Below are 26852 nucleotides of genomic sequence, written 5' to 3'. Positions count from 1 at the left end.
CTGGAGACAAAAAGCTCCTCACAGGAGAAGTGAGCTCTCGTCTCCTCTGCTTTGATTCTAGCTTAAGACATAAAGAGGCGTCTTAGCTCACGGCTGTCGCTTAAACATTCCAGCGCCTTCCAACGCTCTCATGCGAACCACTTTGAACTCGTGACAGGCCTCTCCGAGCCAGACGCGCACCTTCAGCGGAATGTAAATTCTCCGGAAATAAACCGTTTGCTCGTTTGGGCGACGAATCGAAAAATGCAAGACGGAAATAAACAAATTCAGTATTTGACTTCTTTCTCAAACCTTCGTGAAATAAACGTTTTTTTTTTGTGAACCACAATCGTTGGAGGGAAACATCCAGAAAAGCACAGTGGCAGGTGCACCCTTAAAAACGCCAGCTGTTGCATGAACCCCTTGAAGTATCTACGGTATGATCAAATTTGGTATCTTCTCGATGTAAGACATCAATTCATGGAGACAACCAACGCAGATAAAAGCAGATGAATGTCTGTAAAACACAGCATTGATCATTGTTCAGTCTGTGAGGCACATAAACTCTTAAAAGGCCTTGCTTTCATTTAACACACAACTGTGGTCGGCCGACACTGAACTAACAGCACTTGGGTCACTTCAAAGGGTCATGGGTCAGAAAATCTGCCTTCAAAAGACACAACTCCACCTACAACAGAGAATGAAGATCATTTAAAACTCATCCTTCACCGTGTCTCCGTCGCTGCTCGGTCCACATCCCGCTAATATTTCATAAATCCCTCACCGAACAAATGTCACACAGGGTAAGAAGGATTTTAAAAGGTGTCGAGTGATCAAAATAAAAACCAGTGTCAGTGTGAGTCAAGCTTGAAAGCGAGATGGACAGGCTGACATCTGATCTTGTGCTGTACATGTCTAACACAACCGCATCATCAACATGTTTCTGAAACAGTCCCTGAATGATGGGTCGATGTGGGCGTTTAATCACACGAGCAGGATTCTGTTTTTCAAGAGATTAATTATGAAACTTCACAAATTTGCTCAACAAACCACCCACTGAAGCGTACACTTAATGAGAAACAGAACTGTGATGCTTAACATCAGAGACCTACAGTTTCACAATAAAAAATCATTACATCTGCCTTAAAAACACAGATTTTCAAAAGACAATAAAAAAACAGATTGGTTGATCAACATTGCAAATTTAGCCACTTTGCAATTAAGGCCGCAGGGTTTTCGGACTCCTTTAGTGACCTCCAAGCGACACATCTAGACGTTCTGGACAAAACTCAGCTTTCTTTCAGTAGACGGTAGAACAACTGGTTTTATAAAGTCACACACACTCTTACATTTGTCTTGTTGTGTGATAACAGAAACAGAAAATGTGTCAAGTTGACTATATTACAACCAGTGTTGGGTAAGTTACTCTGAAAAAGTAATTAATTACTAGTTACTAATGACATATTCAATAGTGTAATTAGATTACTGTACAAATTACTCTCTCCAAAAAGTATTTAGTTACTTATTACTAATTACTTTCTATATCCTACATCAACCTTGATTAGTTAAGTGATTGAAGGATAGACATGAAACGGCTTATTTAATTCATTCAAATAAATAATATTAACTGACCAAAGTATTACAAATGTGAGAATTATACATTAAAGCAAGGATTTTAAAGTAAGACTCTGAATTTTGATGTCAATTCCACTATTGCACACACATATTACACAAAGTATTTAGTTTAATTACATCAAAAGTAACTGTAATTAAATTACAGAAAAAATAAGAGTAATCCCTTACTTTACTTTTTCAAGGGAAAAGTAATTAAATTACAGTAACTAATTAATTAGTAACTAGTTATACCCAACACTGATTACAACTAGTCACAGTATCAGATTTTCACTTCACGGTTATCATAACCTAGTCTAACTGGCGCGGTATTATCACGGTATCCAGTTTGCTGTTTTCCGGTACATTAAAGATGGGGTAACATGCTATTTCATGCGTTCTGACTTCTTTACGATGTTAAACGTGCTGGCTTCTCATGCTGAACATGGTCAACTTGTCACAAAACGAGTTGGACGTATGACGTAGTATTTCTGTGCTCGATACACTCCCCCAGCGTTCGTACAGGTTTCGGAAAGTTTTATATAAGTCTGTTAGGAAACAGGGATCCTATTCCTCTTATTGGCCATTCTCCCCGAAAAGCCACCGAGCGAAAGACCATCAATGCCGCTTCACTCGGCTGACAGAAGTTCAGCTGTGTTTGTTTGTTCACTGCATTTCGTTGAGGGATGTTAAATAAACGGGGGATATAATGCTGGATTTGGAGATGGTTTGAAACTGATAGATGGAGTGGTCCCGGCGATGCCGGATATGAACCGCACATTCACAAACAATAGAGTGCTTGTAGATGATTTCTGATAACAAACAAAAAAACCGAGAACCGTTACTTGGCTAAACTTGTTACTCCAATATTTTGAATTTAGACTGCGATACCAAACTCAACCACTAGATGTCAGTGTACCATATGGTTTCTTTAAATGCGACCGCACTACAGGACCCATTCAACAAATTGTTTATTAAATAAAATGAACATACAACAAAATTCAACAAATCGTTTATTCAATACAGTTATTACACAGTAAAATAATAATACAAATTAATATTAACATAAATTCAATTAAATGGTTATATAATTAGACACTAGCCAAACACAAACCGGAAGTTAACTGGGGTCAACGTCCGATGAAACGGTCTATAAGCGGGTGCAGAATTATTTACAATATTATCATCATATGTCTAGAACTAACACGGTATCTATAATCAGGGTTTTTAATATCATGATGAATATGCTAATTAGCGTATGACATCATCTGACAACATTTTCAATAGTTCGTCAGCTACCTTCCATTAAAAATTCACCTTCCACAACAGCAGACTGACATCAAATGAATTCTATATTAAGACGGAAAGTTGCTTGGCAACTGTTAAGGGCCTCGAGTTAAACTAATAATCTATATTGCTTTGCTTACCGTGTAAGATTAATTCTCGATGTTTTTCACATTTTCAAACACTAACTACAACAGCTTGTGCCGGTACAGTACTTGTCGACTTCTATCATTTTGATCATATTGTTGACGGCATTTGACGAAAGCAACAGGCCGCTCAAGGTCACACATTACAGACGTCTGAAGACACTTTGGGAGTTTCAGGCATGTCACGTTGTGCTCAAAACAGCCTGTAATCGTGGTTAAAGCGCAGTAATGTGAAGCCTCGAGTGGATTATTGCTTTAATAACCTCTTACACACGAGGCCAGCCGGCCGGCAGAAGGTTCAGAAGTGTAGGAGTTCAATAAAAGCTTCTGTTCAAAGAGGCAGATGGATTAGAAAATCTGTGGCTTTAGCAAAGAGATTTGATGGTGTTCCATCACCTGCCTGCAGGGCTGAAGTTTTATTTTCATTTCCCATCTGAGACACACTTAGACTCCAGATGTGCCCGAGTGTACTTTGCAGTATTACCGGTTCATCAGGGCATCATTTGGAACGGCGTCTAGTTTATATTTTCAGATCTGTTCCTCATAATTGCTACATAATAATCATGTGAACGGCTTTCTGCTAGAAGTGAATCGTCAGACAACCATTTCCTCAATAAGGGAAATGACTGCTCATTTGTATAAACAAACAATCAATACAAAGACTGAAATCCTTGGCAAACATTCTTCAATTTAAAGTGACGGTTCACCCAAAAAAGAAAATTCTGTCATCATTTACTCACCCTCTTGCCACGTCAAACCTGTATGGCTTACTTTCTTCCGCAGAACACAAAAGAAGATATTTTGAAGAATGTTGATAACCGAACAGCGCCGGCACCCAGTGACTTCTACTGTGTGGACACAAAACCAATGCAAGTGAATGGCTGCCATCGCTGTTCGGTCAACCACATTTTTCATAATATCTTCTTTTGTGCTCTTCAGAAGATCATACAGGTTTGAAATGACAAGAGGGGGAATACATGATGGCAGAATTTTCATTTTTGGGTGAATTATCACTTTAATAAATATCAACATGTGCCCGTAATTCAGATCCTGATTATAATCAGTATGTCTGGTGATTTACCTCATATGGTTGTGTGAAACACAAAATTGGATATTTTGAGAAATGTCTCGGTGGTTTTGTGTTCATACAGTGTGGCTTGGTTACTTCAAAAGATCTTCTTTTATGTTCTGCAGAAGAAAGAACCTCATACAGGTTTGACTAAATTTTACAAAACAGAATTTTCCCTTTTGGATGAACTGTCCCTTTAAGAGAAGGCCCCGCGTAACGTCCCCCACTTCCCGTTTCAACAGGAAACAGGTCTGCACTCCTCAACGTGACCATAAACCCACCTGTCTCTAATCATGACAGACTGTGAGCGGATCAGACCCACATCAGACCTTTTCTGTCCCGTTCATCATGATTGGTAGGAATGAAGATGAGAGAATAATGATTTGCGCTCATTTTGGCGAATCGCTCCAGCAGCTGTCTCCCCATCATCTCTTCTCATCCGTGACGTCTTGAGGGCCCCCCGGGACCCCTGAGGAAACACAACAATCTAACTGTACCCGTGTTCTTCTGCGTGAATTCAACAAGACAGAGACGTTAATTACAATAAATGACGGTTGAGATTGAAAGCGGCGGCTGTGAAAGGAAACGGGACGTTCAAATGACGGGCGCTGAAGAACCCCGCCTCCTCCGTTATGAAGCTCTGAATCTCATCGCTGCATCCAAACAAACATGAATATATGCTGATCAAATACGGCGGATCACGTTCACAATGTCAAGAGGAAGGCCGGGACAAGGACGAAGCGCGCCGGTCCATTTAACCGCAACTTCTGCGTTCCAATCAATGAGAACCCCCGAGCCATAAACGTCTATTGATCTGTGCCAGGGGCAAACTGTGGCATCAGCCAACAGGCACGGGCGCTCGGCGGAGAGCGAAGCTGTGGGCTTTCTGTGTCTCTCATCGTACATAATCCTCGCTCGGCTCTTCGCTCCGGCAACTGGAGTCAGCGACCCCTGGCTTTCGCTTGAAAAGCGTCACCCGCTGCGAGAACAGTTCAGTACCTGAGCAGATATAATCCTGACCTGGGGTCAGCAGATGTGTAGTAGCATTATACATCTTACTTATCCGTGTATATAGGCTAATCCGGCTGTATAATTAATTCATTATAATGTACAGTATATCATTGTAATAATTATAAAATAATAACGTGTTTTTAGCTGTAAATGCTAAAAAATAGATATAAATTTAAACATGAAAAAGTCTCCATTGTTTATCTACGGATATATACTGTAAGTGGTGAATAATTATAAACAAATGATTGATAGAATTATTTTATAATTATACACATTTAGGAAGCTTTTTATAAAGCTATAAATGCTAAAAAAAGAAAAGTGTCCATTGTTTAACAATACTACGGATATAAAAGACTGGTAAGTAATTAAAGAATAATTTTACTTTTTCAATTTATAAGTTTAAAATAAAATAAATAATCAAATTAGAGGAACTTTTTATTTATAAAATATTGAAATCTGTCATATTCCGGCCACATTACACTGATATTAATAATAATCGTGATTATAGATCTTGTTAATATTACACATATGATAATGTAATGTAAATAATTAACCCGTTTGAAATGTTTCCTGTATTTTTTCAACAAATATTGCAGGAATATCGCTACCATTAATCATGCAGTGACAATCTGATATTGTGACTGTCATTAAAAATGACTCAAAACAGACATGACCAAAGTTTTTGAACCCTTAAAAAATGTTGGGTTGTTGTCAAGCCATGGTTTGGTCAAATATGGACATGTTCAAGTTTATGTTAATCCAACAAGTGTGTAACAGCCAGGAAATGTAAGGAATTGTGTCGCCATAAAATCAAAAAAAGATGTTGACCCAACCGTTGGGTTTGTTAGACCCATTACCATTTTCACGGTAAGAAAGCCATTTCTACATTGAATTTCCAGCAATAATAGCTCCATCGATGATGACATGTTATATACGATTCCGGTCTTAGCACCCACATCCGCCTTCTGTACATCAAAGGAGACTAAACAAATCCTAGAAGGTCCTGCTGACTGGTTTAGATGTAAAGCAGAACGCTGTTATTTTCCTTGATCCCCTCACAAATCACTGGGTCTTAGCGAGTACAAGCGAGGATACAAAGACACAGATATGATCAGAGTTTTCTGCACTTCTGTGGCCTTTCAGCTGAAGGAAATCTGCTTTTATCTGCTTTTATTGATGTTGTTTTATCAGAAGCATCTCCTTGGCAATTTCCCAGTCCAATTACAAGCCTGTGAGATGTAAGTGTATTATACAGCATCATAAACCTAAAGCGGTGATGCAGGAGAATGTAGATTAATAACTCTCTCTCTCAAGAGCCTCGGCTTGATCAAATGATAAAACATCTCTATCATCACACCGCATCCGCTCTTTTATATTACCAAGGCCAAAATCTTCTTGTTCAACACTTTAGCTTGAAAATAAATCGTCTGCCAACAGAAAGAAATGAGAAGTGACTTAATTCACCAATAGAAAGGTTCAATTCAATCGCAGAGGCCTAAAGTAAAATCTGCTGTCTTCACAAACAGGGTTTATTTTTGCATTAAAGCAATATTTCACAGGCCAAACTAAATGCCCCCATGTTTGACTCACCCTCAAGGCATCCTAAGTGAATATGACTTTCTTCTTGAAGAATAGTGCAGTCGGAGTTATAATACCTTGTAAGGGTATTACGGAAGGTATTACGGAAGCTACACATTAACGTATATACATTATATACAATAACAGCGCTGTCAATATGGCTTTCTCTTAAACAAAGACTTCAGAAGACCTTTGTTTAGACCACAGAGCCGTGTCCAGCAGTTCTTTGATGGATGGATGCCCCCCATTCACTCTCATTCTACCGCTTGGAAGTAAAACGATGCGTGGTGTTATAACTCCGACTGCATTATTCTTCAAGAAGAAAGTCATATTCACTTAGGATGCCTTGAGGGTGAGTCAAACATGGGGACATTTAGTTTGGCCTCTGAAATATCGCTTTAAGCTCTTTTGTTATACAAAATAGCCGAGGTAAATATTAACTTTCAATAACACGACTTGCTTTTAAAAAAGAGACTGGCTCTATTTCCAGAGGCAAACAAGCATCTCCACATCTCCAATAACACCTTGATTCTCATCTGACATCAATCGATGTGGAGTAAACAGCGGTGATTGCCTTTCCCTCGCTCTTGTTTTCTCCTCTGTGTCATTCGTGTGCTTTGACCGACCCGTCTTTAATTCGCTCTGTCAGAAATGTTTCATCATTCACCTTCCGCACATTTAAAGACTGCTGGGTCGAGTCAGTGGGAACCTCCGGGGTTCATCCTCCGGTCTTGACTTCCTAACAGAATGTCGCGCTGAGCGTCGTGTCAGAAACCGTCACGTTAACGAGACCCTCCGCGGCTTTTGCGAGTTAAAGGGAACTCGCGCATGTCAATCACGACACCAACAGAAATCTACAGCTGACAGAAATCCTAAAAGCTCATCGCGTGTGCTGAAAGACCCCCGGCGTGACGTAGCAGTCGTTTTTCCAGTGCGAGCGGGACTCGTGTTGTGCGTAATGAGCGCTTCGACAGACGCCGGGGCGAGCGGGCTCTCGCCTCTTTAAAGAAGCACCGTGTGGACTGAACGTGACTGTCATTGTCACGCAACGTGAGCTCCCACCTGGAAAACATCAACCGCCCATCACATCCAGGCCCTATCGCAGCCAATCGTCCCCTCTCCGTTATGTGCCCGCTATTTTGATTTTTATGCCCTGATCGTTCATCTCCTCCTGTTCAGAGAATTGCACCACTCGTATCGATTCCAAGTCAATTTTATAGTCCAGCGGTCCTGAGGCTCGACCGCGTGATTCCCCCCGTCTGCAGTCTGTATTTCTGTTTCCACGTGGCATCTCGACGGACTCGTTTTCACGTGCAGAGCGGTATCGCGGCCTGGCCGTTACCATGGAAACACTCACGCAAGTGCTCTTCATTAGACGCTGATCACCTCCTCTCTCTCTCATGGCGGCTGGTGGGCCGGTGGAGTGGCTCGGTGGGCATGTGCTCATACTTTGACTAAATTTGTGACAACCTTGTTTATGCAAATGAAAACTGGGAGAGACATGAAAACGTCTCGTTTCAAATCTTAAAGCTTGAGCAAATAATAAACCTTCCTTGAAAATGACGTCATCACTCATTCCCCCAAAACATGTACGCGAGTCTTGAGTGGAACACGAAATGCGTTCATACAATGGAGTTCAGTGTTGTTTGGATATCAACATTCTTCAAAATATCCTCTGCTGTGTTGTGAAGAAACCCGTACAGGTTTGACATGACATGAGGATGAGTAAATGATGAAAGACTTCTTATTTTGGATGAACTGTCCCTTTAAAAAATGATTTAAAATAAATGTTATTTAATATTTTGGATGAAATGATCTGAGCTGTCAAATCAAATCCATGAGTTTTTCCGTCAAGACTACAGTATATAACTGTAATGTGTTACTTCAACCCTGCGAAATGCTTGATTCTGATTCTCACATATCCAAATAATCTTTCCATCTGTGTGTTTTTGTTTTGCGCGTTTCATTCATTTCTGTAAGCTCAGATGGCTTTGGGTGTCTTTATTCAATCTCTCGTGACTCACAGGCTGCCTCGGCTCCATTTAAGATTCTTCAATATCACCCGAGTGCCCTCAGCAGGGGCCGTCTGTGTCTGGAAGACAGCACTCAAGACTTTCACCTCCTCGGGCTTGTGTACTTGAGCTCCTAACGCCGTGCCGAGCTCCAGAGATCTTACAGGTCTTGTGTGAAATGAAACCGCTGTGATCTTCTGCAAACCCAAACCTTCTTCAGCCTTTCACTGTGAGAACATCACACGTTTTACCAGAAAATATAAAAACCAAGTGTTTATCAAATCTGTCGTTGACACTGTCAAACACCAGGGCAAAAATGGAAGATCTCGACTCAAGAACTCAAGATACACAGATAAAACATAAAACTCTTCTGAAGATATAACCAACCTTATGACATCACAGACGTACATGACTTTCTTCAGTTGAACGCAAAGCAATCATTTTATATTAAAGCGATCTTTCAGAGGTGTCCCCATGTTTGACACATCTCAAGGCATACTGACTGAATATGACTTTCTTCTTGAAGAATAATGCAGTCGGAGTTATAACACCACGCATCGTTTTACTTCCAAGCGGTAGAATGAGAGTGAATGGGGGTGCATCCATCCATCAGAGAACTGCTGGACACGGCTCTGTGGTCTTAACAAAGGTCTTCTGAAGCACATCCATGCGTTTGTTTAAGAGAAATATCCATATTGACAGCGCTATTAACGTTAATGTCTAACTTCCGTTATCCCTCGGCTGCGCATGAACCAGAGGCTTGTTTTTCCAGCAAATGATGTTGACGAAAGCTCCCGCGCAGAGGGGATGGCATCCTACTGGATCAATACGAAAAATGCCACGTTCGTCACCGGAACTTACCACACGCCTGCGTCATTTGCCGGAAAAACAAGCCTCAGGTTCACGCGCAGCCGAGGGATAACGGAAGCTAGACATCAATGCTAATATCGCTGTAATGAAACGTAATTTTATAAATGTAAACCCTGGAATTTGACAGGTGTAAACTGGTTTTATAACAACTTAAAGATGTTAATTAGACAGTTATGAACTGTAAAAAAGACAAATAAACCGTAAAATATACAGTACAGTTGGTGCAATCCCGTACAACCAATTACATTGCTACTGTATTTTTGACGGTGAAATTCTGGCAACCACAGTTGCCAGTTTTTTACCGTAAAAGTTGCGGTTTATTTCTTACAGTGTACCGTATATCAAAATAAAAGTCCTAATCATGCCTACAAGTGAGAACCGATGAAATACACTTACATGTTTAGAATATTTTTTAATAATAAATAAATAATGTAAATAATAATTTATATTCTTAATAATTAAAATGATCCACATAATTTTTGTGTTTGGCTGAACTGGACCTTTAACCAGCCCGTGTCAATAGCAGACAAGCACTGCTCATCTAAAACCATCTAAAACCAGAATTTCAGCAAAAGGTCATAAAACCTGGAACAGCATCACGTCTGCGTGTGTACAATGATTCACTATCAGTGCTCAGCAAACGTCAACACCTGCCGTCTCCTCACATCTGCATTCTCTGTAATCCAATTTACACAGTCGAGAACGAGAAGAAAGACTCACATTCACTTTATCTAAATGACTTTAGCATCAGATAGTGTTCCCTGAGTCACGCGGAAGAGAGGGAAAAACAAGGAGGATAGATGAGGGAAAAGTGTGAGAAAGCCTGCTTTCAGGAAAGTGTGACATCATCCCGATGTAAGATTATCTGATGCACTTTCTCTGGTCTGACACACCCGAGAGAAGATGCAGGATCTTTTCATCACAGCGTGTTATTTTTTCTGATGGCCGGTGATTGACGGGGACGATCAGCGGGGACGTGGGGGATTTTGGCAGCGGCTTCTGTCCGTCTTATCACAGCATGCATATGGATGAGAATGTCTCCAGCGTTTGTTCTTTGTGCTGGATTCAACTGCGGACGACGCATTAAATATTGAAGATAACAAACGAGGAATTCTCTAGAACGAGAGGAGATGAGATTGGGTAACTTGCAAAATAACTCATCAGTCTGGTTGTTTCTATTCCATCCACACACATCCATATCTATCCACCGCCAATCCATCCATCAATCCATCTGAACCTGATAAGTGATATAAATGATATTCTGGAGTGTCTGTGAGCCCATCCGGAGGTTAAGTCAATATGAAGAGAACGTGAGGGTGAATCAAGTATAACAGCGAGCTGTAAAACTCTCTCTCACCCAAGGTGAAGCAAATCCATTAGCATTCCGTGTTTGTCCATCGATACTGAATGTAATTTTCCAGTGGGCTGCTTTGAGAGAGGTCCCAGGCTTAATGAATGAAACAATGAACGGCCCATCCTGAAGTCAAAGCACAGCGCTCAAAAGTGAAGTTCCCGCTCGCCTCCGCTTATCACTTCTGCTGTCCTGATATCCACATCAAGGTTATTCAAGTTTCATAAAGCTACAAGTAAAACTAGGTTAATTGAAATCAATTCAAATATCAACCAAAATATTTAAAAAAAAAAATAATAGGAGAATCATAAAACTTAAGTTGTGGCCATAAAATGATTCCATATAATGAAAACCAAAAAACTAAAATTTATAAAAGTAAATGAAAAACTATAGAGATAAAAATAAATCAAACTTACACGGCAACATAAAAAACAAATAGGGAAGAAAATAACAAAAGCACATCAAAATTGCAAAAGAAAAAAAAGGAAACCGAAACATAAAAATAAAAGCCATAAAAAGCATAATTTAAAACATTAATAAAACTACAAAAAAAATAAAAACTCAGTTTTAGATACTGAAAGGCTGATGAACTAAAAACTAATTATACGATTGTGTGTTTGAATACTGGATTCTGATTGGCTGGAAGGTGTGCATTAAAACCCTTTAAAGCACGGGTAGCTCCAGTCAGTTTGTTTACATTTGAAATTAACCGACAAAATAATTGTAATTTTCACCCGTTTGATCTAAAATTACGCCGTAAATATCAATAAAAGCTTTAACTTTGCAAAAGACCATGGTATAAACGGAATAATCCACAGCTAGCCGTGCGTTAGGATTTTAATGCACGGCTATCTGTGGATTATCCCTTACATAACACACCAAAAAGATACATTTCACATTTGTCTGTCTGTCTACCTGTTCATTTATCCATCTACATCTATCGGCCCACCCATACAAGTCTGACCACCTGACCTTCATCCTAGCAACCCAGAAAGCCCTAGCAACCACCTTAGCAACTACAAACCTTCAGCTCTCTTTTCAAAGTGCTCAAACATGGAAAGTACACCAATGACCTTCAGATGTTTTCAGCTTCCAGACAGCTCTTCATCAAACCTTCACACACACCCTAGATGTATTTTTATTTCATCTAAGGAATGTTGGTAGAATCATCTCAAAACAAAGCTGATACTTCAATAAACATAACTAAAAACTACACTATATCTCCTGAGCTGAGAAAAACAAGAGCGCTGAAACGTTCCTCCGGGATGCTACGGCCCACACATAGATTTAAAGGTGTCTGGACTTCTATTACTTTGGCTGTGTAATGTGTCAAGGCTTTGCTTTAGGAAGCTGGCGTTTTACCGGCCTGATGTAAAGATAAATACGGATGGTGCCAGTGGATGTGCACAGGTTGGCAAACCGAAACTCGAGTCTCTCGGCACAGAGGATCGTTTATCTTCACTGTCACTCCAAAGGGCATCGAGGAAAAAGGTGAAACCTTCCGTCTCATCTGCCTCCTGCTTTTTTAATAAGCATGTCGTCGTGGAGACCACGTGTGACTTTAACAAAAGCAACATAGAGCTGGCGTCTTATCTCGCGGGTGCACGCGCAAACTTTTCATGCAAATCTGAGCTTGACAAATATAAACTCCATCACTGTGCTGGACATCCTTTTTGGATTTCTACAGTTTCACTATTCAAATGATTAAAAAAGAAGAAGACACCGAAGCAATGCATGTGTTTTGTTACGATATCTGATGAACGATTTATTGCTTTTTTAAACAAACGTCCTCAATCTGTAGATTAAAAAATATATATCTCAGCATCTGTGACATTCTGTTTTGGTTAAGTTACTTCAAAAAGTAATAATTGACTAATCTCATTGTCAAAAATGTCTCATATGTACAACTTTAACACTTTAAAGGGGTCATATGACACAGCTTTATCACATCTGTTTTAGATGTGATGTAATGAGTCTACAGGATTTAAGGTTCATAAACGCTGTATTTTCCACATACCGTGCATGTTTGTATCTCCTCTTTGCTCCGCCTCTCTGAAACGCGCGGATGTTTAACAAAGCTCATGGCTCTGAAAGCGAGGTGTGCTGTGATTGGCCAGTTCACCAGTGTGTAGTGATTGGTGGAATACTGCAAGCGTGTGAGGGAAATGTGACGCCTCTGACCATATTTGGAACATCAGGTTCCTTTTCAATTGTGCTGACAGGTACGCCCACCTTACTTGCGTCTACATTTGGGCGGTCTTAGTCAAATCAGACCACCAACTGATGTAGATTTGTGGGGGTGTGGCTACACGAGGTGTTTCAGGCAGGTCTGGGTGAGCATTCACTTTTACATAGAATGACTCTTTTGTTCCCACACTTTCATTTCTGCAATTTTACACAGAATCTAATACATGCATGAGCAACTTATAACACACCAAAGACACAGAACAACACGGATTCGCGCCATATGACCACTTTAAACATGAAAGGCCGTGCTTCATCATAAATAAAGCAAATAGATACAAGTCTCATGATATTTCTACCGATAAAAAGATATACTCACCTGCATTCAGTTTGTGTGCGTCAGTAAAGCGTTGCAAAGTAACTTACCATCTGCCTTCGGGGTCTTCTGTTACAATTTTAGGTTTAGATCGAAATAAAACCGAGACTGTACTTCCTCAAACAGTAACATGTACAGAACCGAGCTCAGCTCTTATGACTTAATGTTGAGAGAGACGAAGTGCTGACTGCAGACATCCAAATATGAGTTTTCATTGCTCACTGAAACAGAATAACTTCAGGCGATAGGTCTCTAATTGACTCGCACATTTCATAGTAATGAAGATTCAACATCTGCCATCAGCACATTGATGTGTACATTATGATCGCCGCGGGCAACATCTACAAATAAACAGCTTTCTGAATTCCCCGGCGTCATGCATTTGTCTTCAATAAAAAGGCTGAATGAACAGCAGCGGTGGTTTGACTTCAGTGGCGTCTGGAGTTTGAAGGTGACGGCAGTATGTTTAACACTTGATTTGTGTCGGAGGTTTAATGAGAAGATCGCATCTCTTTCGTTACGGGACACATAACACGTGATGATGTGATGCGGCGGTTAATTACTGAGAGGTTATGAAGCTCAGACGCTGAAGGTCCACGCATGAATACATTATCACACAAACGCCTCGCTGAGAAATGACTCTTCCGCGTTTGGGATGCGAGTGCAGAGAGGACGTCAGGACTAATGTTCCCTCCACCAAAAACCTCTCATGTAACGCCTGAGCAGAATAACTTAAAAGTGCTCACGGAAAACACGATCAAAGTGTCTGAACGTTTCTTTATATCAAGTTAAATGAGCGGAATTTCAACTTCATGCATGTGTGTTGTGTTGTATTGTTATTATTATTGTTATTAAACAGAACTTTCTTAATAAAACTCTTTTTAATTTCTATTCATTTTTAGGCCTGTCAAATAAAACAAAGGCCTAAATATTATGACTTAAACTACACGTCAACTTAAAAACAGAAACTGAAATAAGGCACTAAAATATATATATTTTTTGATAAATACAAATAAACAAACAAACAAAACTTAAATAGAAAATGAAACTCGCATGGCAATATAAAAACCAATAATAATAATTAAAATATATATATATATATAATAAAAAATAAAAACATTTTATTATTATTTGTAAAAAAATGATACTAAAATAACCCCGAAAAAAAGCTAATTATAAAATATTAATAAACATCAATAAAACTAAAATAACTCTGAAAATGATAAATGTCCTATTCTAACCTAATACAGAAATGATCTTGTATTTGTGATTGAATACACAATGTGGGGACATTGAAGGTTTCTGCTCAGGTGGTTGTATGTTTCTGCCAAATAGAAATCCAGCCAATACACAAAAAAAGACTCATTTTTCTCAAGCGTGCTGCTTCTCTCTGGAACACATTATTATATGATATTACGGGTTCAGAAAACATTATTCTAACATCACGTAAGGTCAGTGTGGTTTCTGCAGATGGTCAGATTTCTGCACTCTGATCTGAAGAAGCGTTGCTTTTGGAAGAGGGAGATTTTCTCTCCGGGTGTGCGAAAGTGTTCTGTTAGATTTAGACGGATGGTACGCCGGTGAGTGAAATGAACCCACGGCTGTAGGTGAGGGTCGACGGGTCGCGAGGTCGACGGTTATATATTGAGAACGGGAATTCTATTACTCCAGCCTGTAGGAGAGCGGTCACACACACACACACACACACACGCACACGCACGCACACACACACACACACACACACACAGAAACAGATTCAATGAGAAACACTTGAACCGAACCAATGTCATGATGATTGTTTGCAGAACACCGCGGTAAAACTGTTTTTACACAACATATTCTGGAGTCTTTTTTAAAAGTCTTCATCTTTTGCCTTCCATAGAACTTAAAGGGACAGTTCACCCAAAAATGAAAATTCTGTCATCATTTACTCCCATTCGAGTTGTTCCAAATCTGTATATATTTCATTGTTCTGATGAACACAGAGAAAGATATTTGAAAGAATGCTTATAACCGGACAGATTTTGCCCCCGTTGACTCCCATAGTAGGAAAAAAGGCCCAGAACTGTTTGCTGTCCTACATTCTTCAAAATATCTTCTTTTGTGTTCAACAGAACAAAAAAAATATAAAGTATTTTTTCCTACTATGGGAGTCAACGGGGGGCAAAATCTGTTTGGTGAGCAAATGATGACAGAAAAAAATATGTTTGGGTGAAGTAAAAATACTGCACTATACTTGTAGTATTTGATCATTTGTTGTATTTACTATAGTTAACTGCGGTAATGTGTCGTGTACTGTAGTATATTATAGTAATTACTAAAGTAAGGTTCAAAAATACTAAAGTAGCTAGGAATCAAGCTTATTTTAGTTTACTAAAATTAAAACGTTGAAAACGTTCCTTTTCATTGAAATCAAATAAAATATTGACCTAAAATATATTGGAAAAACTTTTTCTCAAAAAAAACTCAAAATTTTGCAAACAAGTTTAAAGCAGTAAAACTATAATAATAAACAAAAACTTAAATAAAACTCAAATAAATATGAATGAATCATAGCAACATTAAAAATAAACCAATAAATTATAACTTATAAACTCGTATAACAAAATTGCTAAAACTTTAACTAAAATGAACACAAAAACAAAAAAATCTAATTTAAAATATTAATAAAACGAAATAAAACTACAATCAAAACTATAATAACTAAAATAAGGAATTTTACTACGATTTACGATGGTAAATTCTCAACTCAACTTTTATTTATATAGTGCTTTTTACAATTTTCAGCAGCTGTACATGAAAACATGTTAACTATAATCAATACATTCGATTTGTAAAATAGAAAAAGTATCAATATCAAAGTGAATAGATACACTCTCATTCACACACAACACACAAAATATACAGTGCACACACACACTCACATGAGGCAGAAGGACACGCACACACACACACACACACATGTCTGGTTTACTATCCCCGTGGGGACAGTCCATAGGCGTAATGTTTTTTATACTGTACAAACTGTATATTTTATCCCCTATCCCTAACCCTATCCCTAAACCTAAAGATCATAGAACACTTTTTGCATTTTTAGATTTTTAAAAAATATTGTTCTGTACAATTTATTAGCTTTTTTGCCCATGAGGACCTCAATTTTGGTCCCCACAGTGACACGAGTCCCCATGAGTTGGTGTGCGTTCAGGTTTAGGTCCCCACCGGGATATACAAACATGAACACATGCACACACACACACACACACACGCACACACACGCACCAAAAACAGGCACACACTCAGCGAACACAAACAGTCGCGCACATAAACGCTCACTCACATGTACAGACACACAACCCATGCGCTTGCCCGCACACACTGCGCATAACATACACGCAAGACACACACATTAACGCACACCAAAACACACATACATGCACACGGACACACACACAATATACTACAGTATTTTTCATGTGGGTACAAGATGGAGAAAAAATATTTCAATCTAGTCTACACAAGATGTCTATGGTTGCGATCCTTTTGGTTCCAAAAGTGCTGTTAATCAGGTGTGACTGATAAGTGAATCAGAGCTCAACACAAAATAACATTGACTTCACATAAGACCCAACAAACGCTTCTCTTCCTCCATCTTTGAAGAAAAGCAGAAAGCGCCGGTTCTTTCCTGCGAACAGCTGCTCCGCTTTCAGAGTAACAATTAATCTGCTTCCACATTCGTGAGCGGATCGATGGCGCTCGGATCACCTGTGGCTTCATTTGGCCTTGCGTGACAGCTTTTGAGCTCCTTTAAATCAAACACACACACGCATACGTACAGGAAGAACCGGATGAGAGCGCATCATTCATCTACAAACTCCAGAGGTTCAGCCGGCCGCAGTGAATGAACCCGATTTAATGAGAGAAACGGAGTTCTGCGTTCCTGAGAGCAGCTGGCAGGTAAACAGGGCAGAACCGCAGGGCAAAATCAACCATCACATCTGTCAGTGATGGAAGACTTCCACCAAAATAAGACTGAGTTTTCACTGTGAAAAAAACTCGTTCCTGTTGTTTAACTTGTAAAGCATTGTGTTAGCGACACAAAGGTCATGGGTTTGATTCCCAGAGGAGTTTACCGTTTGAATGCACCGTTGCTTTGGATAAGCATCTGAAAAAAAATTGCAATCTGTATATTTTGCCTCTCTATCGCCATCTCTGTTTGAAAGATAAAATTACAGGTTGCTTTACATACTTGTATTAACGTGTGTCGAAGTCAAATCATGTCAAACATTTGCTGCATTAAGCCACATCTGATCTGCGGCAGACAACTGAACTTATAAATCATTTTTATAGTTTTCATTTTACTTTTATTTAGTTGTATTAATATTAGTATTAGTATTAAAATTACACACCAAAATCACCAGTGTTAAAAAGGGTCAAATGAACTCTCACGGTGTTTATATAATCCACACTTTGACCGTGAGTGTTAATTTGACCTTTTTTAACACTGGTGATTTTACTGTGTAGCTTTTATTTCTATATATATTTTTATGTCAGATTTTTGGTTTTGTTAAATGTTTAACAATTTTGACATATGCTTTTATCATTCTATGATTTATTGGTTTAGTTTTTATGTTGCTTTATAAGATTAATTCATTTTTATTTTTGTTTATTATTAAAATTTTAGTGCTCTAAACTTATTAGGCAACATTTACATTTTTACTTTAGTTAAGTCTTTCCAATAATCTTTAGATCAATATCTTATTTGATTTCAATGAACAGAAACATTTTCAAAGTCTTTATTTTGGTAAACTAAAATAACCTTGATTGTGAATTAGTAAGGAAACTGATTTTACAATATACGTGCTCATTTTTGTTTGTTTTAACCCCATAACGTAACTAATTCAAGCTTGACTCAAATATCTGAAACAGTATATTTATATTTCAACAACAATTACAGCAAAACCTTTGTTCTCATCCTAAAACCCAAAGCATGAGTTAGTGTCCACTACTGCATCAGCTCTGACCGCTGTGTCCTCCCGTGCGCTTCTGTACCGGGCTAATAAAGCACTGTACCGCAGTATCCACGCACCTGAATTTACCATCTGCTTTTCTGCACAACGGCAGATGGTCTTTACGTAAAACTTCAGTGAACAAACCCTTCGCACCAACATATGGAATTAATGTCTGCGTTGGGCGCGTGGCTGTGAGGTACAGCACATATTTAACGCCACAATAATTGATGAGCACATCCTTCGCTTTCTGCTTAGCCTTCATCAACAACGCCCCGAAAATCTCATAAGTGCATGCAAAAACCTGAGGCAGGAACGATTAGACCGAGTGTGCACTTGCTGTTTGCCCTGTGCCTCTGTCTCCATGTCAGACAGAGACTGAACACAGACGCTCAGAGAGGAACATGAGGTCACGTCTGTCGACACAGGTCTGTGTTTTCAGACTGACGGTGTAACATGTATGTGAACGCCTGAGAAACCCTCGACCTCATGTTCCCACACGGGTTCCCCCACTTGGAGTGACCGCGGCGTGGCGTTTTGACGTGACTTCCCCGTGCACGAACAAACGCTCTATTGACAGGAGCTCAGAGCGTACCTGCTCCCCGTAACCGGTCTCCTGTTAGCTGCGATAATAACGCCTGATTTCATTCTTCATTTGGAGCCATACGTGTTGAACAGAGACAGAGACAGAGACAGAGAGAGAGAGAGAGAGAGCGAGAGCTGGACGCATAAGATGCTGAAATGGACACAGCTCCCCCTAATGGACTAAAACAAAATTGCACCTCAAACTAAAATTGTAGCTCAAACAAGTTATGTTTCACATTTATTCATTTGCCATTTAAAGTGGATTCAAAAGTTACAGTTCCATGATTTGACCTAAATGATATCGTCTTTAACTATTGAATATTCACTTGTTATTTTCTTTGTTGTTATTACTTTTCCTGTTTAAGAATGCCTGCCTTACACACAAATATTAGTTTTTGCTCCCTTGATTTTAATGAACTATAAAATAAAACTAAATTGTCTTTTGGTTCCCTAAAACCTCTTTGCTGCGCAAACAAACATGCCTTCGTAAATGTTTGTGACGTACATCTTGTATGTCAAAATACCAGCAAAATGCAAAGTCTTCCGTTGCCACGGCTACACAACCGCATCATATATTACGTGATACACAGCACAGTAGTGGTTCTCTTCATTGGACTGACTGCTATCTCTCATTGGTTGAACGTGGGTTTACAGTGTCTCTCCTCGGGGTAAACGGGTCGATGAGGCCTGGGAAAGGTAATCGGGGGTAACGGCACACCCCTCGTCCCGGCAGGAGGTAACGGGAGCTAAGGGAGCCGAGGGAGAGCCGGGCACTGAAGTGCGGTTCTGCAGGAGAGAGCGTCATTAATCCTGCAAGTGGATGCGGTCGCCCACATGCTAGCAGTAATAATTTATGCTAAACAGAGAGAAGAGGAGAGCTGGGACGACATAACAAAGGTCATCCTCATTTACAACGCCTTCATTCTGTAACTTCAAATACATGAAATAAAAGAGTTTATTTGGTTACGTTTCACTGAGAGTGACTTCAGAGTGATGTTAGACACTGAGAGAATCTCTTATGAACACAAATCGTTGCTTTACATCAAATAAACTAAAATACCATAGTTACTAGTTTAACCACAGCATTTGTCGTAAAACAAAGTATGGGAATCAATCCACCAAAAAAACAAGGTTACTATACTTTTACTATAGTAAAACCATGGTTCCTTTTCATGAGTCTGAAGACGTGTCAAAATGAATCACATGCAAGCACTTAAAATAAGATGAAAAACATAAATAAGAGTAGAGAAAAAGAATCCATAAGGTTTGATTGGGAACATGTGTGTCCGTGCCATTACATTTTGGCTTTTCACAGCGACCTAGAATTTCTCTCTGCTCCCATGCAGGAGCTTTAAAGACCCCGTGAAATTAAAAATGACAATGCTTATTTTTTCACGAAATATTGCAGCGTTTATTTTAAAAAGTTGATCAATGTGGGTCATTTTCTTTTTTAAACTCATAATCTTCAGTTAAAATCTAAAAAAGCACTTCCACCCTGTAATGACTGTCCATCTTAAATGACGTATGTTAGACGGCTTGGGCGGAGCATCCGTTAACTCCTCCCCTTCAGCTGTCAGTCTGCTGCCAGTTTCATTTCAAAATGCAACGGCTGTTTTTATACATCCAATCAAATCGCAGAGAAAGACGAAAGCCACGCCCACTATTTGTCCAATTCGAAATTCCATTTCACTTGTAAATGCGTCAAAATACGGAAGTAAAAATGATCACAACTTCCAGTTCACGGGGACTTCAATATATACAAATTCACTAGTTAATACTACAAAATACTGTAGTATGCATTAACAAAGTAATCACGATAATATACTTCAGTACTATTTGGTATCGTTTACTATAGTAAATACTAAAGTATACTGCATAATCGACACTCCCTGATTCATGGAATTTTATTCTAGACTTACCTTTTGAATTCAGCACATGGTTTTACAACAGTAACCATAGTCTTACTATGCATATGGTAATCAATTCATTACAAAACATGGCTATATACACTTTTACTGTAGTAAAAACGTGGTATTTTTTAATAACTATCAATATTATAGTTTTACTACAAATCATGGTTACAATATGGTTACTACATATACCACAGCTAAACTATGATTACCGTAGTAAAACCGTGGTTAATTTCCTTAAGTATTCTGTTTGACCTCAAGTGCATGGTTGTGACATGTGATTTAAGCACTTTTCATTTGTAGAGCACACTTATCGAGCACAATTATCCAAAACATGATGGTTTCATTTATAGTCATTGAATTTCCACCAAGAATAACGACATGATGACACATGCTCATAACGTGATATAAAAGCACTCGTGACTCCTCTGAATCATAGGTCACTTCACGCTGACTTTAAAGATCCGGCGAGATTGCACACACCCGTGAAGGAATATCGCACCGAGACTTTATTATCATGAATTAGAAACACGGCGCATCATAAATAACCATCACGGAGAGCAAAAATCAGGCTGGCTACAGTTTTTTCTCCTTCGTCTGCTCTTATTTCTCAAGGCTGACGTGTCGTTCATCCTAATCGCTGGTGGCTATTTCTCGCTCGCTCTCGGATGTGCACTGTGGCCTTGTGGAAGTGACCGGGGTCCAGACCACTCGTTACAGGTCTGAATGGCCTTGCTAAATCAGTCTGTCCTCCCGTTTCATTTGTCCTTTAAATCCCTCTCTCCCGGCAGATGTCGGGCCTGAGGGTGGCCGGTTATTTATCATGTTCTCTCTGGTGCGCCGGGCGCTATAAGCAGGGGCTCGGGGTGCACTGGAGGACGGGCCTGCCATGCGTAAATAGACCGTGATGATAAAGTTGGTCTGTAGTGAGACGAGTGAGCCATCTTTCGCAGGAAATGGGCATCGCTGCGTCTTATTTGAGTGGCGGTGATCTATAAGGCCGTCTGGGAAAACCTATTACATTATAAAATGCATCTCAGAGAAGTGCCAGAGAAGCTTAAAGGAGTCTTTTAAAATATATGATAAAAAACACGAATGCCTCCCACATGAAAAAATACTGCAGTAAACTTTAGCATTTACTATAGTAAACTGCAGTAAAACTCATTGATACTACAGAATACAGTAGTATATATAAACAACTACAACATATTACAGTTTACTATAGTAAATACAAACGTATACTATACTATATTTATTCAGTTTCTCAATACACTATAGCTAACGCTACAGAATATTCTACTATACATACAAAAGTATAGTAAATACTGTACTGTACAACAATATACTACAATTGATTTCAGTTTACAAAAGTAAAAACCGATGTACACTACAGTATTTAGGGCAGTTCTCCAGTTTACTATAGTTAATACTACATAATACTATAGTATGCATTAACAAAGTTCATTAGTTACTATAATATAATACGGTATACTAGTATTTAGTTTGTTTTACTATAGTAAAAATGATGTATACTACAGTATTTAGGGGAGTTTTCCCATTTACTATATTTTGCAAAAGTATGCATGGAAAAGTTCAGTAATCACTATAATATACAACAGTATACTACAATTGATTTCAGTTTATATAGTATACTATAGTTAATACTACATAATACTATAGTATGCATCAACAAAGTTCATTAGTTTCTATAATATACTATGGTATACTAGTATTTAGTCTGTTTTACTATAGTAAACAAATTATGTATACTACAGTATTTAGGGGAGTTCTCCAGTTTACTATAGTTAATACTACATTTTTCAATGTAGTTTACCATGGTAAAACGCATGTGTCACTATTACTAACCCAGAAAACACACACACTTATAAATAACTTGTAAGTCACTTTGAATAAAAGCATCTGCCAAATGCATGACTGTTAATGTAAACGTAAAGGTCAATACTCCTCCGTGTCCAGTAGGGGGCATCACTGTGTCTATTTGAGCTCAAGAAAGAGGATGAGAATCCAGCTCACCTCCTATCAGTGTTTCCTGATGATCTATAACCCGCCCACCTCTTTTCTTGACATATGGTCCCACCTGCCATCCGCCAGTGTTGACAGCAGCTGACAGTTAGGAGGAAATACCACCGCGCCTGAATTTATGGGGCTGTTTGGGTGCTGACAGGCCAGGTGAGATAGCAGCAGTGTGAAGGAGATGGATCGGTTGGGGGGGCGGGAGCGAGAGTGTCCGAGTGTGCGGCGGAGAGCAAGAGAGAGAAAGCAGAATGCTACGGGTCTAGAAAACAGCTGGCCTGTCAATTATAAACCTGTCCACAGATCTTTGTCTCACAGGATCAAGAAGAAAGAAAGAAAGAAAGAAAGAAAGAAAGAAAGAAAGAAAGAAAGAAAGAAAGAAAGGAAGGAAGGAAGGAAGGAAGGAAGGAAGGAAAAGAAAGAAAGAAAGAAAGAAAGAAAGAAAGAAAGAAAGAAAGAAAGAAAGAAAGAAAGGAAGGAAAAGAAAGAAAGAAAGAAAGAAAGAAAGAAAGAAAGGAAGGAAGGAAGGAAGGAAACGAAAGGAAGGAAGGAAGGAAGGAAGGAAGGAAGGAAGTAAGAAAGAAAGAAAGAAAGAAAGAAAGAAAGAAAGAAAGAAAGAAAGAAAGAAAGAAAGAAAGAAAGAAAGAAATGGTTTTCCCAGATAAAGTAAGCTGACAGAACGCAAAAGTGATGAACATAAAGACGCGTCATCATCACAGACTCTTTTTAGACGTCTACCTTCTGCCAACATCAGCACCGCTCCAGCAGGACATCCCGTCTGCAGAGGCCAGTTCACTGACACACAGCTGATCCGCCAGACCACCGTAAAACGTCCGGTACAGACGCAGACTGTTGAGAAACTCCCTACAGAGACATGAGACAGTTTCACCGATTGTCCAGCAGAGGGCAGACAAACACAGCTCACATCTAACCTTATGGACATATTAACATGCTTGTTCATTTTTTGGAAGTAACAAACTCCAAAACAAATCGAAAGCATGTTTACTCACTTTCTTCTGTGACTGAGCGTGTCGTCTGTGTTTCGTACCGGCCCTTTAAGAGGAATAGAGTTCCGGCCGCTGGTCCCATGCTGGACGCTGCTCACCTGCGCCTGCCGTCTGCTGGGACGACCACACACCTTGTGCACCTGCACAATTCAAACACGTACAAGCTGTAGCAGTTTTTAATCAAAACAAAGAGCATTCATAAACGGACAGAATTTATAGTGATACATGTTCAGGGCCGGTGAGCGGAGCGGAGAGTTGTGCTGGATTGAGGTTACTCCAGGACGACAGTTTTGGATGAAAGTATTCTCTAAATGTGTATCTGTATATAAACGTTGACCATATTATAGGCTATAAAAGACAAATACTGAGATTATCCCTTATTCGGACTTCACTGTTGACTTCTGCCACTAGGTGGTGTTGTTTTATTAGTTTTGCATTCAGTTGCGTTTGAGATCAGAAACTATTTACTCAAAAACACAAATGGGCATCCATCCACCAAAATACACTTGCCATTATAAAAGCACAGTTCATTTTCAGAAGGGATGCTTTAAACATAAATTATTCTACCATACTATTAAGTGATCAAAGGAATGTTTTTTTTTTCCCAGAAGACCAATGCAATCTGGTAGATTTATATTCATTTCAATCCCACCATTCAGAGACACTGGCAAACCCCTAGCAACGACTCAGAACGCATTAGCAACCACATACCAACACCCAGGTAACATCACTATACGATGTTAAAGGATGAAGACTGAATTAAGATCAGCGTTTTTAAATATGATTAAAACTAGTGAGTGGCAAATAAAGCAGCTATTCATTATAATCCCACATGAAAAAATACTGTAGTACACTTCATTATTTACTATAGTAAACTGTAGTAAAGTTCCCACATACCATAGTGTTTTTTATCTTACTATGGTCAATATTGAAGTATACTATATTATTTACCATAATTGATTGATTCTCTACAGCTAATATTATAGAATACTACATTAAAGTGTAGCATTTACTATAAAATAATACACTATAGTAAATAATAAAGTATACTACAGTATTTATTGATTCGCTGTGGTTATGCTAAAGTACTTTTTAATTCTGGATTATAATGAATGACTACTAAACAACTGTGACCGTGTGTATTTAAAGTGATTTCATTGGTCTAATACTTGCACTGACCACAACACAACCCTCACACTTGATACTTGACCCGTACACAACCTGACGACAACATCTTATTAGAGAACACTGCTTGAAATCCATGTGGTTTAAAGCCTTACATCATTGTTTACACACTTTGCTTGCACGCCTAAAATATCCGACACAGTTTCTGGAGCACAGAGAATTCCTGGATTGTGAAACATTGATTTGCAGGCATCCTGGAGCCCGCTCGCCCCTCTGTCTGCCCGGGCGGTGTGGTTGGCACTGCCCGCCGCAGCTGCCCACACGGTGAGTATTTTGAGAGTATTCCGGCATGTGTGATTGATAGCCGCTCGTGTTCGGCCACGTCACATTCCTCTCTGTCCAAACATCGGTTACACCACGAGGTTTACAACAACGATTGAGAAACACAAAATGCAAAGAAACGCTTCATTCACCTTGACATAACTGTGAGTGCATCTAGTGCCAGAGACAAAAGGTGCATTTTAGAACTCTTCAAAATTGAACAAAATAAAAATGAGAAAACAAACATTTTATTGTGATGCTTTATAAAACAACAATAAAAACTGTAGAAAAATATATGAAGAGTTTGGTTCCAAGGTTTTTATTATGTCATCATGTTTTTATTGTGTTTTAGTGTGTTGTGTTAGTTAGCTGTATTTTTCAAGTTATTAACTGCAGTTTGATTGATATTAATTGGAATGCACAATAAAAAAACACGTCCAAATCCAAAATATTAGATTTCAAAAAGTTAATTAAAACTTGATTTAATAAATTAAATTAAATTTGAGTAAAGGTTTACCATACTAAAAAAGTATCACTCAATTTTGAGTAAAAAAAGTTGTAAAAACAAAAAATAAATAAAATGAGAAACAAATATCATAAAAGAAAACAAATATTACCAAATTTGGCCAAATGCGTAATGTAAAGTTATGAAAAAGTTTCATTCAAGATCAATTTTCCAGCTTTTTCGACTATTTTCCACTGTAATCTTCAACCATTAAGGTCTTCGCACATACAGTACATTCCAAAGTTTTTGTATGCGTTTTTTCGTATTTGGCGCTTGTTTGTACGGTGTCTCTGAACTGTCAAAACGCCTCCCAAAATGCTTGCTCGTGGTGCGAAAAACGCCGAAAATCAAACCCAGTCCCAACTATTTTTTTTATGACGGACGAAATTATCGTAGGCAGTGTGTAAATGTGAATGACACAACGTGAGGTCGTATTTATTTGTTAACGTGCACAAATTTTGTACGCAAATTTGGGACTCAATGTGCAATGGCCTTGAGTCCACACCAACTTCTCTTACCTGTGCAGAGAGTCGAGGTGCGTTCTTCTGTGCGTGTGCCACAGCGTCTCTGACAAGCCCGTGTACTCCCAGAAGCACCTGCTCAAGGTCCAGTCCTCCGCGCGTGCGAGTCTCGAGAGCCTCCAGAGAGCGCACAAACTCTCTCCAGTGAGAATCCACTTCGGCCAGGCTGGCGAGACATCCTCTCATCACATTGAGACAGTAGCCCGTGCACGGCTCGCTGGCGGTCAGACCCTGACAGTGCGGGCAGTAATTCATCCGCAGCAGCGCCCGTCTGCACTCACGGCTGATCTGAATATGATCCGTCGTGTTGATGACCTCTACGCCCAAATGAAGAGCTTGCAGAAACACCCGGCCGGGCGTGGAGGCG

At 39.2% G+C, this 26852-nt stretch overlaps 1 protein-coding gene across 1 annotated transcript in view; it reads right to left on the bottom strand.

Annotated features, from left to right (window-relative positions):
- Positions 1-26852, bottom strand: part of gpc5a (glypican 5a) — a 174077-nt gene that overhangs the window by 114187 nt on the left and 33038 nt on the right. The window contains exons 3-5 of the mRNA XM_057331481.1: positions 26483-26852; positions 24017-24153; positions 23745-23870 (exon numbers count right to left, since the gene is read on the bottom strand). The exon at positions 26483-26852 is cut by the window's right edge and continues 325 nt beyond it. Coding sequence (XP_057187464.1) covers positions 23745-23870; positions 24017-24153; positions 26483-26852 — 633 coding nt within the window. The remainder of the gene's footprint in view (positions 1-23744; positions 23871-24016; positions 24154-26482) is intronic.

Source organism: Triplophysa rosa, linkage group LG4 (genome assembly GCF_024868665.1).
Source record: "Triplophysa rosa linkage group LG4, Trosa_1v2, whole genome shotgun sequence".
Taxonomy (NCBI): Eukaryota; Metazoa; Chordata; class Actinopteri; order Cypriniformes; family Nemacheilidae; genus Triplophysa; species Triplophysa rosa.
Note: the sequence above shows the minus strand (reverse complement) of the source record. Positions and strands in the feature narration are given on the sequence as shown.